The sequence below is a fragment of the Dendrobates tinctorius genome, unplaced genomic scaffold, assembly GCF_039654945.1.
Source record: "Dendrobates tinctorius isolate UK_male_01 unplaced genomic scaffold, ASM3965494v1 ptg000404l, whole genome shotgun sequence".
NCBI classification, from domain to species: domain Eukaryota; kingdom Metazoa; phylum Chordata; class Amphibia; order Anura; family Dendrobatidae; genus Dendrobates; species Dendrobates tinctorius.
Window position 1 is genome coordinate 526,171 of NW_027362069.1, and position 18,802 is coordinate 544,972.

The 18,802-nt window shown below is 43.9% G+C and overlaps 1 protein-coding gene and 1 pseudogene across 3 annotated transcripts in view; one reads left to right on the forward strand and one right to left on the reverse strand.

Annotated features, from left to right (window-relative positions):
* The window catches only part of LOC141076439 (uncharacterized), a 70,129-nt pseudogene that overhangs the window by 5,804 nt on the left and 45,523 nt on the right, over positions 1-18,802 (forward strand).
* Positions 12,095-18,802, reverse strand: part of LOC141076435 (uncharacterized) — a 151,740-nt gene continuing 145,032 nt past the window's right edge. For all 3 annotated transcript variants that reach the window (XM_073563884.1, XM_073563883.1, XM_073563885.1), the window contains one exon: positions 12,095-16,008. In XM_073563884.1, the coding sequence (XP_073419985.1) occupies positions 13,919-16,008 (2,090 nt within the window). In that variant the 3' untranslated portion in view covers positions 12,095-13,918. The remainder of the gene's footprint in view (positions 16,009-18,802) is intronic.

Below are 18,802 nucleotides of genomic sequence, written 5' to 3' on the forward strand. Positions count from 1 at the left end.
TGGTTGAAAAACATAAAACTCATGCAAATTAATACGGAAGAGCTGTCTAGATTGAACGCAGAAATAACATTAGAAGAAGTACAGACGGCAATAGGAGATCTGAACGTACACAAGGCACCGGGACCTGACGGGTTTAATGGGGAATTTTATAAAGTAATGAGAGAGCAGGTAGCACCGATCCTGACTAGAATGTATAACAAAATAATGAGAGGAGGTGGAATTTCGGGACACCTTAACACTGCGTACATAAAATTGATACCCAAGGGGGACAGAAATCTAGACAACCCAGCAAACTATAGGCCAATCTCATTAATAAACCAAGATCTCAAAATCTTGGCCAAATTGATGGCCAATAGATTGGCGGAGATACTACCAAATTTAATATCACCGGCACAATCGGGGTTCGTTAAGGGGAGGGCAGCGGTGACGAATGTGCGGAGGGCTATGCTGGTAATGGATGCCATTAGACATAGGGATCTTTGAAAGGAGGAGTGTCCAGCCATGGTCACACTTGATGCTGAAAAAGCGTTTGATAGCGTGGGGTGGACATGGCTGGAGACGGTACTAGATAACATGGGGATAAGGGGAGCCTTTCGTACATTCATAGGGGTATTGTATGCGAATCCTCAGGCGAGGGTGGCGACGCCCGGGTTCCTGTCAAGATCTTTCCCATTGAGCAAGGGGACTAGACAGGGATGTCCACTGTCACCCCTCCTGTTTAATCTGGCCATTGAGACATTGTCTAGACTGTTAAATGAAGGAGATTGTTTCGAAGGTATTAGGGTCGGGAAGGAACAATTGTGTTCAGCCCTATTTGCGGATGATATCATACTATTTATGAACAACCCTCAGAGGGATCTCCCAAAAGTGATAAAACAGAGAGAGGAGTTTGGGGGCTTATCAGGCTTTAAATTGAACAGAGCAAAGTGTGAAATTTTGTTTCTGTGTGAGCAAAAGATGCAATTGATGGTTGCCGATGGAACAAGAGATGGCATCTCTGGGATACCGATAGCACGGTCTCACCTTAAATATTTGGGAATACAGATGGGACGTACAACAGCGTCGATATACGAATTGAACTACAAACCTTTGATAAAGAAAATAGAACGGGAACTAAGGATGTGGGAAGGGCTACAGCTATCATTGCTAGGTAGAAATCATCTTTTGAAGATGATGAGTTTTCCAAAGTTACTCTACCCAATGCAGACAATCCCCATGTTATTGAAGCATACAGACATAAATAGACTGAATAAAGCATTCTCGACATTCTTGTGGAGGGGGAAAAGACCAAGAATCAAAACGGAAAAATTAATGCAATCTTTGGAAAAAGGAGGCATCAAAATGCCAAATATTAGAGGGTATAACTTGGCATGCCTGATGAGACACGCCATAGACTGGTTAAGGAAGACAAACGGGCACTCAGACATACGTTTAGAGAGTGAGTTTTGTAAACCCTGGAATTTAGGGGCATTACTTCACACGTCATTGGCTAACATACCGAAGAAAATCAAACACTCACTGGTATGTAGAGATACGGTGATGGCTTGGAAAGCAGTGAGGAAAAAATTCGGTTTGTCCTGGAGAATCTCCAAACATCTCAATATATGGAAATTCCCAGATTTCCCAGCGGGAAGGGACAATAAATTATTTTCAGAATGGAGGAATAAGGGGATAGAAGGGGTGACGGATCTATTACATGAAACGGAAAATAGATGGCTGACATACCAGGAAATCGTGACAAAATATGGGCTATCCACATTCCAAATCCTTCAATACAAACAGATAGAAAAAGGGTTAATGTTACAATTGAGGGATGTTAGTATGGAACAGGTGACGAATGACATGGACCGAATTATTATGAAAGATCGACATGAGAACACTATTTCAGCTTTATATAAAGCTATGAGGGAGGTTTTGATTCCAATATGCCCAGAACAAATCTGGAGAGCATGGGCAAGACAATTAGAGGACGTCGAAGTAGGGGACAAGATATTGCAGGGGTGGATGACGATGAGGAAGGAGGTGATTAATGAAGGGTGGAGGGATACACAATTTCGGTTGATGCATAGAGCAATCTATGGTTTTAACATCCCAAATACACAACAGATAAACAGAGTGATCCAATGTCCCAAATGTAAATGGTCAAAAACGGACCTGTTTCATGGGATCTGGCAATGCCCAGAGAGCCAGAAATTCTGGAAAAGATTGCAAACATTTATACAAAAAGTGGGGAGTGTGGAAGTCGAACTGGATCCATTGCTGTGGATCTTCCATTATAGGAACAAGGGGCAAATAATAGCAGGAGGGGGGGACCAGAGGCCCAAATTACCAAAATTGTTCCATGGAGTGGCTATGATAGGCAAAAGGGCTTTATTGTCCAAATGGCTTGAAGGAAGTGTGCCGTCAGAGGAAGAGGCGTTGAGGCAGATTAAATCATTACTCAGAATCGAACAGCTGGAGGCGGAAAGGAATAAGGAGGGCCTGACGGGTAAATTTTTCAAAAAATGGAGGAATTTCATAGTACAACAGTGCGGTGAAGAGGAAATAAGGAAAATAGTAACTCCCTTTAAGTATACAGAATGGTATATATTGGAAGATATCCATGGCACTTTGGGGAAATTGAAGGTGATTAATGAAGGTGAGGTGTAAGATCCGGGTTGGGACGGGGGGATAAAACACGTGGTGCTATATCACAGAGGTGGTGATTATAATCTGTGTTTTCCAAGTGGTCTAGGCATATAGTGTGTGCGAAGTTGCGAGGGGGGGTTACCGAAAATGTACGATGACTAGGGTTAGCTTAAGGGAGGGTTGGATGGGAGGAGGATAGGCTAAGTTATTGTCTGTTTATTGGAAATACGTTTTAATATATGAAACGGTGCATTGTTTATGAAAATTTGAAATAAAGTTTGTGTTTAAAAAAAAACTGGGGGTTATTTGGCTAAAGTTGTGGGGGGGCAGGGCTGGCTCCAGGTTTTCGTGGGCCCCAGGCCAAAAAGTCCCAGTGGGCCCCTTTAACACATACCACAATTCATGATGCTCCGATACGGCAGAGAAATATAGGTATAGTACAATGACAAATAGTTCACTTCTTACATTACATGAGTGGTATCTATTTTAAATTCTACAATATCTCAAAAACTGGACAGTATATTCCACCATACAGTATTATTGCCACCACATAGTGCACTATACAGAATAATGATCCCCATATATTGCTCCATAAATAATTTATCCCATATAATGTTCCATACAGTATATGATGAGCTCCACATAATGCTTCAGTATATGCTGGACCCCCATGGATGATGCTCCAGTGTATGATGGGCCTATACTGTATAATGCTCCATATAAAATGGGCCCCATATGATGCTCCAGTGTATAATGGGCCCCGTATATGATGCTCCAGTGTATGATGGGCCCCATTTACAATGCTCCCGTGTATAATGGGCCCCCTATATGATGCTCCAGTGTATGATAGGCCCCATTTATAATGCTCCAGTGTATGATGGTCCCCATGGATGATGCTCCAGTGTATGATGGGCCTATATAATGCTCCATATATAATGGGCCCCATATGATGCTCCAGTGTATATTGGGCCCCATTTATAATGCTCCAGTGTATGATGAGCCCCATATAATGCTCCAAATATACTGGTCCCCATATGTAATGCTTCATATAATGGGCTCCATGTGATTCCCCATAAATAATGAACCCCATATGATGCTCTAGTATATGATGGGCCCCATATACACTGTGTGCAGAATTATTAGGCAAATGAGTATTTTGATTACATCATCCTTTTTATACATGTTGTCCTACACCAAGCTGTATAGGCTTGAAAGCCAACTGTCAATTATGTAAATCAGGTGATTGCATCTCTGTAATGAGGGGTGTGATCTAATGACATCAACACCCTAGATAAGGTGTGCTTAATTATTAGGCAACTTCCTTTCCTTTGGCAAAATGGGTCAGAAGAGAGATTTGACGGACTATGAAAGTCAAAAATTGTAAGATGTCTTGCAGAGGGATGCAGCAGTCTTGAAATTGCCAAACTTTTGAAGCGTGATCACCGAACAATCAAGCGTTTCATGGCAAATAGCCAACAGGGTCGCAAGAAACGTGTTGATAAAAAAAGGCTCAAAATAACTGCCCATGAATTGAGGAAAATCAAGCGTAAAGCTGCCAAGTTGCCATTTGCCACCAGTTTTGCCATATTTCAGAGCTGCAACGTTGCTGGAGTATCAAAAAGCTCAAGGTGTGCCATACTCAGGGACATGGCCAAGGTAAGGAAGGCTGAAAAACAACCACCTTTGAACAAGAAACATAAGATAAAACGTCAAGACTAGGCCAAGGAATATGTAAAGACTGATTTTTCTAAGGTTTTATGGACTGATAAAATGAGAGTGAATCTTGATGGGCCAGATGGATGGGCCCGAGGCTGGATCAGTAAAGCCAGAGAGCTCCTCTCCGACTCAGACGCCAGCAAGGTGGAGGTGGGTGTTATGATGAGTCACCGAAGGAGGAAAAAACAAAATACCAGCTAAGTCCAGAAAAACCAGAGAGGTTGGCAGCTATCGGATTGCAGACCCCTGAACCTATCCACAACAACTAGCAGTAGCCGTGGGGGGTTCCTACGGTGCCCTAGACCCCTCGATCACAGCCGGAGAGCTACATAGCCTAAAGACAGAAAGGGGAAAAACTAAACTGCCCCAGAGCAGCCCCCAAAGCAATAGGCAGCCCCCAACATATAATGACGGTGAAGCAAGATGAAAACACTAACACAGATAGAAAGATAGGTTGAGCAAATGATGGGGCCCAAGCTAACTACATAGGACAGGATAGGAAAGCTGCTGTCTGCCATCCGCAAAAACCCTATCAAAATGAGCCAACCGACTGATAGGAAAAACAGGCCATGAAGTCGCTAGGCTTCAAAAGACTCTACCAGTACTCAGGTATATTCTGAAGACAAAGCAAAAGATCAAAAGATCAGAGACAAAAATGGAATTCACCTCACCCCCAGCCGGGGATGGCAGAACTCCCAAAAAACAAGGCAAAACAAAAACAAAACTGAAGAGTACAAAGCAGAGCAGAAAAACTTAGCTTTAAGACGCAGAAATCAGACTGGTCTCCAAGAATCCAGCAGGAAAATCACCAGCCAGGAAGAAGGGCGTCGGCAGCCTTATATCCAGTCCTCAATTCCAGCCACCCAGTTATCATCTAGCTGCCCAGGTGTTTGGTAATCAGTCTCACTACCTTCCTTCACCAGAGGAGGGAGTTCATCAGACCTCAATGGTGAAGGGAAAAATGAACTCACAAAAGTACCTCCCCCTTGTGGAAGGGTCACCGAACCCTCATCCATGCCACCAGGGTGATCCGGGTGAGCCCGATGAAAGGCACGCACCAATCTTTCGGCATGAATATCAGAGCCAGAGACCCAGTAATTATCCTCCTGACCATAACCCTTCCACTTAACCAAATACTGGAGTCTCCGTCTAGCCAGACAGGAATCCAGTATCTTCTCTACCTCATACTCCATGTTACCTTCAACCAATACAGGGTCAGGAGGTGCCACCCCAAACCAACAAACCTCTTCAACAAGGACTTATGGAACACATTATGAATCTTAAACGTGACAGGAAGAGCCAACCGAAAAGAGACCGGATTAATAATCTCCAAAATCTTGTAAGGTCCAATAAATCTAAGCTTAAACTTAGGAGAAGCCACCTTCATAGCGATATTTTTTGATGACAACCAAACCATATCACCCACCTTAAACTGGGGACCAATGGTCCTATGTCGGTTGGAAAACCGCTGGGCCTTTTCCTGGGAGAGAGACAATTTATCTACCACTTGGTCCTAGATCTGGTGCATTCTCTCCACCACAGTCTCAACACCTGGGCAGGCAGAAGGCTCCACCTGCCCTGAAGAAAATCGAGGATGAAACCCAAAGTTACAAAAAAAAGGTGACAACAAAGTGGCAGAACTAGCTCTATTATTTAAAGCAAATTTGGCCAAGGGCAAAAATGAAACCCAATCATCCTGATCAGCGGAAATAAAACATCTCAAATACGACTCCAAAGTCTGGTTTGTTCTCTCCGTCTGCCCGTTGGTCTGAGGGTGAAACGTAGAGGAGAAGGACAACTGAATTCCCAGCTTGGAACAGAAAGTCCTCCAAAATCTAGACACAAACTGAACTCCTCTGTCAGACACAATGTTCTCAGGAATCCCGTGCAAGCGAACTACCTGTTGCAAAAACAAGGGCACCAACTCAGAGGAAGATGGCAACTTAGGGAGTGGTACAAGATGGACCATCTTAGAGAATCTATCACAAATCACCCAAATAACGGTCATTCTCTGAGAGACAGGCATATCAGAGATAAAATCCATTGAAATATGGGTCCATGGCCTCTTGGGCACCGGCAAAGGCATCAACAACCCACTAGAGCGAGAACAAGGTTTAGACCGGGAGCAAGTCCCACAGGACTGCACAAAATTCCTGACATCACGAGACAAGGCGGGCCACCAAAAAGACCGACTCACCAGATCTCTAGTACCAAAAATACCTGGATGACCAGCCAATGCAGAGCAATGAACTTCAGACATCACTCTCTTCCTCCACTGGTCAGGAACATACAGCTTTCCACTGGGACAATGCTCAGGTTTGTCCTCCTGAAACTCTTCCAGAGCACGTCTCAAATCGGGCGAGATGGCAGAAAGAACTACCCCCTCACCTAAGATGGTAGCAGGCTTGGTCACAACAGGAGAATCAGCAAAGAAACTCCTAGAGAGGGCGTCTGCCTTGACATTCTTAGTGCCAGGAAGAAAAGAGACCACAAAATCAAAACGTGTGAAAAACAAGGCCCACCTAGCCTGTCTAGGATTCAAGCGTTTGGCCGACTCTAGGTAAATCAAATTCTTGTGGTCAGTAAGGACCACGACCTGGTGTTTAGCTCCCTCCAACCAATGTCTCCACTCCTCAAATGCCCATTTCATGGCCAACAGTTCCCGATTCCCCACATCATAGTTACGTTCGGATGGGGAGAACTTTCGGGAAAAGAAAGCACAGGGATTCATTTTAGATGTCACAGGATCTTTTTGGGACAAAACAGCTCCTGCACCAATCTCAGAGGCGCCCACCTCTACCTGAAACGGGAGTGAGACATCAGGTTGCCGCAGAACCGGAGCAGAAGTGAATCTTCGCTTCAGCTCCTGAAAGGAAGAAACAGCCTCCGGAGACCAATTCAGCACATCAGCTCCCTTCTTAGTCAAATCAGTCGATGGCCTGGCAATACTAGAAAAATTAGCTATAAATTTCCGATAAAAATTAGCAAAACCCAAAAACTTCTGAAGGGCCTTCAAAGAAGTGGGCTGAACCCAATCATAAATGGCCTGTACCTTGGCCGGGTCCATTTCAATAGTTGACGGAGACAAAATGAATCCCAAAAATGAAATCCTCTGTACCCCAAAAAGGCATTTCGATCCCTTGAAGTACAGGGAATTCTCCCTCAAAATCCGGAACACAGTCCGAACATGTTCCACATGGGAGTCCCAATCCTTGGAAAAGATCAAAATATCATCCAAATAGATAATCAAAAATTTATCCACAAAGTCTCGGAAAATATCGTTCATGAAGGATTGGAAGACAGAAGGGGCATTAGTGAGCCCAAAAGGCATCACCAGGTACTCAAAATGTCCCTCCGGAGTATTACACGCCGTCTTCCATTCATCCCCATGCTTAATGCGAATAAGATTATACGCCCCCCAGAGGTCAAGCTTGGTAAACCAGCAAGCACCTTTACCTCTGGAGAATAGATCAGAAATCAGGGGTAACGGATACTGATATTTAACAAATTTTGTTGAGGGCACGATAGTCAATACAAGGCCTTAATGAACCATCTTTTTTAGCCACGAAAAAAAAATCAGCACCTAAAGGTGAAGAGGATAGTCTAATATGACCCTTCTCCAACGACTCCTTAATATAGGATCGCATAGCCTCGTGCTCGGGTACAGATAAATTGAAAAGACGACCCTTGGGAAATTTACACCCCGGGCTCAGCTCAATTGCACAGTCATAACTCCTATGAGGAGACAAAGACGCAGACTCATTCTCACTAAATTCATCATAAAAGTCAGCCAAATAGTCAGGAACATCATGCGACTGGGGAGAGGTGGAGAAAACAGGAGCATCGCTAAGGGCACACCGACAACCCCAACTCACCACAGACACAGATTTCCAATCCAAAACTGGATTATGGATTTGCAACCAGGGAAACCCCAGAACAATGGTATCATGCAAATTATGCAACACCAAAAATCTGCAATTTTCTTGATGGTCTGGGGCGACCCGCATTACCACCTGGGTCCAAAACTGAGGTTTATTTTTCGCCAAAGGAGTCGCATCAATACCCCTCAAAGGGATAGGCGTCCGCAAAGGCATCATAGGAAATCCACAACGTTTAGTAAAATCCAAGTCCATCAGGTTCAGAGCTGCTCCCGAATCCACAAAAGCCTTGGCGGAAAATGTGGACAGGGAGCAGATCAGAGTAATTGCTAGAAGAAACTTAGGTTGAACACCACCCACAGAAAACGTGTGAGCACAACGTTTCTCTCGTTTAGGGCAGACAGAAATAATATGCGAGGCATCTCCACAAAAAAAACACAGCTTATTATGCCTTCTGAACTCCTGACGTTGCGCCCTGGACAAAACTCTATCACATTGCATAGGTTCAGACATTTGTTCAACATGTGGCAAAACCTCTCGTGCGGTCTTGCGTTCACGCAAACGCCGATCAACCTGAATGGCTAATGACATAGAATCGTCAAGACCAGAGGGAACAGGAAATCCCACCATAGTATCTTTTACGGTTTCTGACAAACCCTTCCGAAAGAGAGCTGCCAAGGCACCATCATTCCAGGTAGTAAGGACTGCCCACTTTCGGAATTTTTGACAGTATAACTCTGCAGAATCCTGACCCTGGCTCACTGCCAACAGGGCTTTCTCAGCTTGATCAATAGCATTAGGTTCATCATACAACAACCCCAAGGCTTGAAAAAATGCATCCACATTATTTAGAATAGGATCATCAGGTTTCAAAGAAAACGCCCAATCCTGGGGATTGCCGCACAGCAAAGAGATGACAATTTTAACCCGCTGCGCGGAGCTCCCCGACGAGTTAGGCTTCAAGGCAAAAAAATAATTTGCAATTATTCTTGAAATTCAAAAATGTAGACCGATCCCCAAAAAACACATCAGGAGTAGGGATCTTTGGTTCAGCAGCATGTGAATGAGTAAGATAGGCGGAAATTCCCCGCACTTCCGCAGCAAGCTGCTCCACATGATCAGACAATTGCTTCCTCTCCATTGAGAGAAAAAAAATTCCCCCTACGGCCTCAGAGATATAGAGGAAAAAATATACACAAAGAAATTCTGACACCTTCTTTTTTTTACAATTCTTTCCTGCTATTGAGTACCCTAGGATCTGCGGTATGGCCGGTGATTCTGTTATGGATGAGTCACCGAAGGAGGAAAAAACAAAAATAATAGCTAAGTCCAGAAAACCAGAGAAGTTGGCAGCTATCAGATTGCAGACCCCTGATCCTATCCACAACAACTAGCAGTAGCCGTGGGGGGTTCCTACGGTGCCCTAGACCCCTCGATCACAGCCGGAGAACTAAATAGGCCTAAAGAAAGAAAGGGGAAATCTAAACTGCCCCAGAGCAGACCCCAAAGCAATAGGCAGCCCCCAACATATAATGACGGTGAAGCAAGATGAAAAACACTAACACAGATAGAAAGATAGGATGAGCAAATGATGGGGCCCAAGCTAACTAAATAGGACAGGATAGAAAAGCTGCTGTCTGCAATCCGCAAAAAACCCTATCCAAAAAATGTCCCAACCGTCTGATAGGAGAAACAGGCCCTGAAGTCGCTAGGCTTCAAAAGACTATATCAGCACTCAGGTATATTCTGAAGACAGAGCCAGAGATCAACAGATCAGAGAAAAAATGGAATTCAGCTCACCCCCGGCCGGGGATGGCTGAACTCCAAAAAAAAACAAGGCAAACAAAACCAGAACTAAAGTGTACAAAAGGCAGAGCAAAACTTCACTTTGAGAAGCAGAAATCAGACTGGTCTCCAAGAATCCAGCAGGAAAATCACCGGCAAGGCAGCAGGGCGTCGGCTGCCTTATATCCAGTCATCAGTTCCTGTGACCCAGTCATCATCTACCTGCTCAGCTGTTTGGTAATCAGCCTCACTATCTTCCTTCGCCAGAAGAGGGAGTTCATCAGACCTCACTGGTGAAGGGAAAAATGAACTCACAACAGGATCCCATCTGTGTCTCCCCACTATTCTAACAATGGACGCTCTCTCCGCGATCATTTCCTCCTCTATACGGTTATTATGGGGAATGACACTGTGATGACTTTTCTTCTGGAAGAGACACAGATCACATGTGACTAATATTGCAGTGTGAATAGAAACTTATATTTTCCGGTATTTTTCTGCCCTTACATTGTGGGTTATGAGGTGTTTGGGGCTTGTTTTTTGTTCCGCCCTTTTCCCTTTGTTGTTATCTTTCCAGTTGGTAATTGGGATTCTAATATAAGCCCATATATCCCGGGAAGTGTCAGGTGCTGGGATCTCATTATATTACTAATAACAATGTCATTCCCGATTATTCCCGTCATTTATTGCTCGTTACATTCTCTCTATATAATAACAGATTCCTCTTTGTTACACGTCCTAATACTGATCACTTATATCTCTATACTGTAGAGGAAACATTTCTAGGAGTGTATACACTTCACCACAAACACTTCCCATAGATTTTATTATCATCACTGTTATTAAGCTGCTTTTCTCTTTATATCTTTACCATATCACTGTTTATTCCCTTTTCTTACCCGTTGCACAGTTGCGCTCTCACTGGTCACTTGGTGGGGTCACATTTGGCACTTTTCACATGCAGTTTTGTTTCCAGACCCCCCTCACTATCACTTTACCTGATTGATCACTACCAGATGGCTCTATGCAGCATTATTCATCTTGGTCTTACCAACAGGTTTTCATCCTGAACCTCCTGCTTCACTGGGGATGCTGAACTCTCGCGTGGTGTGGCCTAGTCCGGTCTCCATGGCGACGAGTCCATCCAGTGTCATTCCGGTCACTCCTCTTCGGTGTGACACCATCCAATCAGAGGTGCCTGGAGGCGGAGTTACCCGGGATGGCGTGTGACGCTGTTTCCTGGATCCCGCACGTGACACACCACCCGGGGGAGTCACAGATTCATGTACCCACGTGGGGTATACTCGCTCCCTGTGACCTCTGATTGGCATTTGCCCCAGGTCGCTCGGTTTGCACCAATAAGCCATCAGGGGTATGTCCCAACCACTATTAGGTGTCACGCCAACATTTTACTCTGATGGCACTTTTGCACATGGCCACTAGATGGAGCTACAACATTTGACATTTGCCTGAATTTTTATATCTACACATGGTTTACACAAATTATATTTTCTTGTGGTAACTTATACTATTTACCATTAGAAGCTGTGTATTTCTGTAATTATCTGTATGTATACATGATTGATTACCACTTCTGGCTCTGTAAAAACAATCCCCTTTAACCCCTTTCCGACACCGGGTGTAAATATACTTCCTCCCTTTGATGTGGGCTCCGGCGGTGAGCCGACATCTTTTCCGGCACGTCAGCTATTTTGAACAGCTGCCATTTGCCCCGAACAACCTCTGACAGCGGCATTTAATGCGCACTTCCAGCAAGTGCACCGGAAATCCCGCCCATCGGTGACCCCGTCACATGATCATGGGTCACCGATGGGTTGGCATGACAACCAGAGGTCTCCAGCAGACCTCTATGCTTGTCACTGCCGGAATGCTATGAGCGCCGCCCACTAGCCAAAACCGCACGGACCAGGGATCATCCCGCCGATCTCCCGCTCTCCTTTTAACATGGGCAAAACGCTACTCAGACAACACAGGGTGAGGGTAACACAGTGTGGGCAATGCTTTACTGTACCACAGAACAGGCACATAACACATAGAACACGAAGAAAAGATGAGGTGGCACTCACCAGTGTAAAAAGTCTGTTCTTTATTGATCAAGCAGTTCACAGCATGTCCTCAGGGAGATGGAGTATGCGAGTGATGACGGCCATTTTGCGCTTCTGCGGGTCCACACTTTCTTTACTTGGTGTGCACCCGAAGTGTCCGGTTACATGAGCTCATCATGGCTCACTGAGCAGTATCGCACCGAGCACATGTGGCGGCCGTGATTTCCCTGCCGTGCAGTTTATCTCTTTGTATGCTAACACATAGAACAGTCCCAGAAAAATACCCAAGATGGGGCACATTACAGAGTCTCACCCTCCACTGACCCGCCAGGATAATAGCTGCTGTGACTACAGATCTTCCAGGGTCGCAACTCCACCTGTGGCGCACACACACAGGGGTAATGACAAGCATAGGAAATTGACAGTCCATACAAGGCCAGTTGATCCGAGGATCACAACCTGTCTCCAAACGTATCCATGGTTCAGCAATGGCCAATGGAGCAGATCTGTATTCTTCCAACCGAGGCTGAAAACCCCTAGGTTGTTTCCTATAGAATGATAGATCCGTGTCCCTTGTGATGATGTTGTGGCTGCTGTCCTGTCTCTTGTCCTTTGGATGTATAGATGTCAATATTACCGGCTTACACAAACAAAAGTCTGTTTTCTTGACCAACCAGAAATCAACACTTACATTTAAAGCCAACATACAGATAACATTCTATTATTCTTCGTTTGCTAAAAAATATTCATCTGGTTAATTAAGATACAATGCTGTATGTCTTCACAATGCCAAAAGTAAAAAAAAGTTAAAAATGTTAAAAAAATATAAAAGTTCAAATCACCCCTCTTTCAAAATACAGCAATAAAAAAATCAAACATACACATACTTGTTATAGCCGCGTTCAGAATCGCCCGATCTATCACTATAAAAAAGAATTAACCCGATCGCTAAATGGCGTAACGAGAAAAAAGGTCAAAACGCCAGAATTACTTTTTTTGGTTGCCGCAACGTTGCATTAAAATGCAATAACGGCCGATCACAAGATCGTATCTACATCAAAATGGTCTCCATTAAAAACATCAGCTCGGCAAGTAAAAAATAAGCCCTCACCCAATGCGAGATCATAAAAAATGGAGACGCGACGGGTATCGGAAAATGCTGCAATTCTTTTATTCTTTACCTAATAAAGAGGAGTTATTTTTACTGATACAGCGGGTATGGAAAGTATTCAGACCCCTTTAAATTTTTCACTCTTTGTTTCATTGCCGCCATTTGGTAAATTCAAAATCATACTATCTATTCCTGACACTGGAGTGGCTTATAAGCTTCCGAAGTAAATAGTTTGAGGTCTGGGATCTGCCAATATGGGGCTAGTTTTCTGACTGTTTCGAATAACATGATACATGATACATGATTTTAGTTTTTTTTGTCTAGTCTTGCTTGAATATAGGTCAATATTAAATAGTCTCCTGATGAGTCGCCTTTGGTGAGGACGATGAAGCCCGTAGAAATGAGAGGCTTGGAGAGTGAGTGTTTATACGTCACCTCACCCGATATATTGAACTGTGGGGTATATGTTTTTTTCTATTAGTCACCTTCTGACTAACCTTCAGAGGGTGAATTATGGGTATAGTTTTACATTTGGAATTAATAAAGTTTAGTTTTATGTCAGCAAACATGAGGAATGACAAGAGACAACCCATTTAAGAAGATTCAGTTTGGGTTAAAACTACTCCGACACTATGAATATAAAAAAGTCTTCTCCCCTATGTGACGACTCTGATGTTTATTAACAGATGATTTCCAAGTAAAATATTTCCAACATTAAGAAAATGAAAAAGGCTTCACTTCTGTGTGCCTGCTCTGATGGCGATCAAGGAGCGCTTTGTGGTTAAAATATTTCCCACATTAACAGGAAAAAGGCTTCTCCTCTGTGTGAGTTCTCTGGTGCTTAACACAATTTGATTTATTGTTAAACATTTGCCACATTCTGAACATGAAAAAGGTTTCTCCCCTGTGTGAATTCTCTGATGGCGATCAAGACTTATTTTCCATTTAAAGTCTTTCCCACATACTGAACATGAATATGGCTTCTCTGCTGTGTGAATTATCTGATGTTTAACAAGACTTGAATTATGAGTAAAACATTTCCCACATTCTGAACAGGAAAAAGGCTCCTCCCCTGTGTGGGTTCTTTGATGGCTATCAAGACTTATTTTCCATTTAAAATATTTCCCACATTCTGAACATGAATATGGCTTCTCTGCTGTGTGAATTCTCTGATGTTTAACAAGATTTGGTTTCTGAGTAAAACGTTTCCCACATTCTGAACATGAAAAAGGCTTCTCTCCTGTGTGGGTTCTTTGGTGTTCATCAAGATTCCCTTTGTAGTTAAAAGATTTGCCACATTCTGAACAGGAAAAAGGCTTCTCCCCTGTGTGAGTTCTTTGGTGATTAACCAAATCTGATTTCCGGTTAAAATATTTCCCACATTCTGAACAGGAAAAAGGCTTCTCCTCTGTGTGAGTTCTCTGATGGCGATCAAAATCTATTTTCCATTTAAAACATTTCCCACATTCTGAACATAAAAAAGGCTTCTCCCCTGTGTGAGTTCTCTGGTGCTTAACACAACCTGATTTATTGTTAAAACATTTCCCACATTCTGAACATGAAAAAGGCTTCTCCCCTGTGTGAGTTCTTTGGTGGATAACAAAATGTGATTTACGTGCAAAACATTTCCCACATTCTGAACAAGAAAAAGGCTTCTCCCCTGTGTGGATTCTCTGGTGATTAACACAATCTGATTTATTGTTAAAACATTTCCCACATTCTGAACATGAAAAAGGCTTCTCCCCTGTGTGAGTTCTCCTGTGGGTAACAAATTGTGATTTCTGTGCAAAACATTTCCCACATTCTGAACAGGAAAAAGGCTTCTCCCCTGTGTGATTTCTTTGGTGGGTAACAAACTGTGATTTATGTGCAAAACATTTTCCACATTCTGAACATGAAAAAGGTTTCTCCCCTGTGTGAGTTCTCTGGTGGGTAACAAAAGTTGATTTCTGTGCAAAATATTTCCCACATTCTGAACAGGAAAAAAGCTTCTCCCCTGTGTGAGTTCTCTGGTGGGTAACAAAAGTTGATTTCTTTGCAAAACATTTCCCACATTCTAAACATGAAAAAGGTTTTTCTCCAGTGTGAATTCTCTGGTGATGAACACAATCGGATTTATTGTTAAAACATTTCCCACATTCTGAACATGAAAAAGGTTTCTCCCCTGTGTGAGTTCTCTGGTGGGTAACAAAAGTTGATTTCTGTGCAAAATATTTCCCACATTCTGAACAGGAAAAAGGCTTCTCCCCTGTATGAGTTCTCTGGTGGGTAACAAAAGTTGATTTCTTTGCAAAACATTTCCCACATTCTGAACAGGAAAAAGGCTTCTCCCCTGTGTGAGTTCTCTGGTGGGTAACAAATGTTGATTTCTTTGTAAAACATTTCCCACATTCTGAACATGAAAAAGGCTTCTCCCCTGGACGAGCTCTCTGGTAGTTAATTAAATTTGATTTCTGTGCAAAATATTTCCCAGCTTCTGAACAGGAAAAAGGTTTCGCTCCTGCGTGAGTTCTCTGGTGAGTAACAAAATGTGATTTCCATGTAAAATACTTCCCACATTCTGAACATGAATATGACTTCTTTGCTTTAGGAGCAGTTGGCTTTTTATTGCCTCTTTTGTGACTTTGATTTTCCTTAGTAGTCAGTAATGAATCAGAAGATGGGACCTGTTTCATAGGATCAGATGAGAAATCTTTGCTGTGAATGGATAATGATATATCTGGAGTAACAGCAATCACTTCAGTTCTATCTCGTAGGATCTCAAGATCATCAGATTTAAAAGTTGAAGATGTCAGCTGTCCCTCTGATCTCCTGTTATAGTCATCTGCTAAGATAAAAAAACAATTATTTTTTAATAAAATATCCTTGAGTTTTATATATTTGAACATTTCTACTTAAACTGTCCATAAAAATGGCAAGCTTTGTAATAAACTTTATTTACCAAGACAAGGACAGTTCACAGTCTAATAGAAAATCTTGTTGGATGAACAGGGTCGGACTGGGATGCCTAGGGCCCACCCTATGGCTACCATAAACAGTTTTATTACGTGTTCATTTTTTGGCCTCTCCCACTAAAACGTGTGCCTTTTTGCAAGCTGTACAGTGTGCAAAAGAGAACGCTCTCAGCCTCCAATATATCGTACAGACCGCACTCTCAGCCTCCTATATATCGTAAAGACCGCACCCTCAGCCTCCAATATATCGTACAGACCGCACTCTCAGCCTCCAATATATCGTACAGACCGCACCCTCAGCCTCCAATATATCGTACAGACCACACTCTCAGCCTCCTATATATCATACAGACCGCACTCTCAGCCTCCTATATATCGTAAAGACAGCACCCTCAGCCTCCAATATATCATACAGACCACACTCTCAGCCTCCTATATATCGAACAGACCGCACTCTCAGCCTCCTATATATCATACAGACCGCACTCTCAGCCTCCAATATATCATACAGACCGCACTCTCAGCCTCCAATATATCATACAGACCGCACTCTCAGCCTCCAATATATCGTACAGGCCGCACTCTCAGCCTCCAATATATCGTAAAGACCGCACTCTCAGCCTCCAATATATCATACAGACCGCACTCTCAGCCTCCTATATATCGTAAAGACCGCACCCTCAGCCTCCAATATATCATACAGACCGCACTCTCAGCCTCCAATATATCGTACAGGCCGCACTCTCAGCCTCCAATATATCATACAGACCGCACTCTCAGCCTCCAATATATCATACAGACCGCACTCTCAGCCTCCTATATATCGTAAAGACCGCACCCTCAGCCTCCAATATATCATACAGACCGCACTCTCAGCCTCCAATATATCATACAGACCGCACTCTCAGCCTCCAATATATCGTACAGACCGCACTCTCAGCCTCCAATATATCGTACAGACCGCACTCTCAGCCTCCAATATATCGTACAGACCGCACTCTCAGCCTCCAATATATCATACAGACCGCACTCTCAGCCTCCTATATATCGTAAAGACCGCACCCTCAGCCTCCAATATATCATACAGACCGCACTCTCAGCCTCCAATATATCGTACAGACCGCACTCTCAGCCTCCTATATATCGTACAGACCGCACTCTCAGCCTCCAATATATCGTACAGACCGCACTCTCAGCCTCCAATATATCGTACAGACCGCACTCTCAGCCTCCAATATATCGTACAGACCGCACTCTCAGCCTCCAATATATCGTACAGACCGCACTCTCAGCCTCCAATATATCGTACAGACCGCACTCTCAGCCTCCAATATATCGTACAGACCGCACTCTCAGCCTCCAATATATCGTACAGACCGCACTCTCAGCCTCCTATATATCGTAAAGACCGCACCCTCAGCCTCCAATATATCATACAGACCGCACTCTCAGCCTCCAATATATCATACAGACCGCACTCTCAGCCTCCAATATATCGTACAGACCGCACTCTCAGCCTCCAATATATCGTACAGACCGCACTCTCAGCCTCCAATATATCGTACAGACCGCACTCTCAGCCTCCAATATATCGTACAGATCGCACTCTCAGCCTCCAATATATCGTACAGACCGCACTCTCAGCCTCCAATATATCATACAGACCGCACTCTCAGCCTCCTATATATCGTAAAGACCGCACCCTCAGCCTCCAATATATCATACAGACCGCACTCTCAGCCTCCAATATATCATACAGACCGCACTCTCAGCCTCCAATATATCATACAGACCGCACTCTCAGCCTCCTATATATCGTACAGACCGCACTCTCAGCCTCCAATATATCATACAGACCGCACTCTCAGCCTCCAATATATCATACAGACCGCACTCTCAGCCTCCTATATATCATACAGACCGCACTCTCATCCTCCTATATATCGTACAGACCGCACTCTCAGCCTCCAATATATCGTACAGACCGCACTCTCAGCCTCCAATATATCGTACAGACCGCACTCTCAGCCTCCAATATATCGTACAGACCGCACTCTCAGCCTCCAATATATCATACAGACCGCACTCTCAGCCTCCAATATATCGTAAAGACCGCACTCTCAGCCTCCAATATATCGTACAGACCGCACTTTCAGCCTCCAATATATCGTACAGGCCGCATTCTCAGCCTCCTATATATCGTACAGACCGCACTCTCAGCCTCCAATATATCGTACAGACCGCACTCTCAGCCTCCTATATATCGTACAGACCGCACTCTCAGCCTCCAATATATCGTACATACCGCACTCAGCCTCCTTTCTATTGTACAGACCGCACTCTCAGCCTCCTATATATTATAAAGACCGCACTCTCAGCCTCCCATATATCGTACAGACCGCACTCTCAGCCTCCTATATATCGTACAGACCGCACTCTCAGCCTCCTATATATCGTACAGACCGCACTCTCAGCCTCCTATATATCGTACAGACCGCACTCTCAGCCTCCTATATATCGTACAGACCGCACTCTCAGCCTCCTATATATCATACAGACCGCACTCTCAGCCTCCTATATATCGTACAGACCGCACTCAGCCTCGTTTCTATCGTACAGACCGCACTCTCAGCCTCCTATATATCGAACAGACCGCACTCTCAG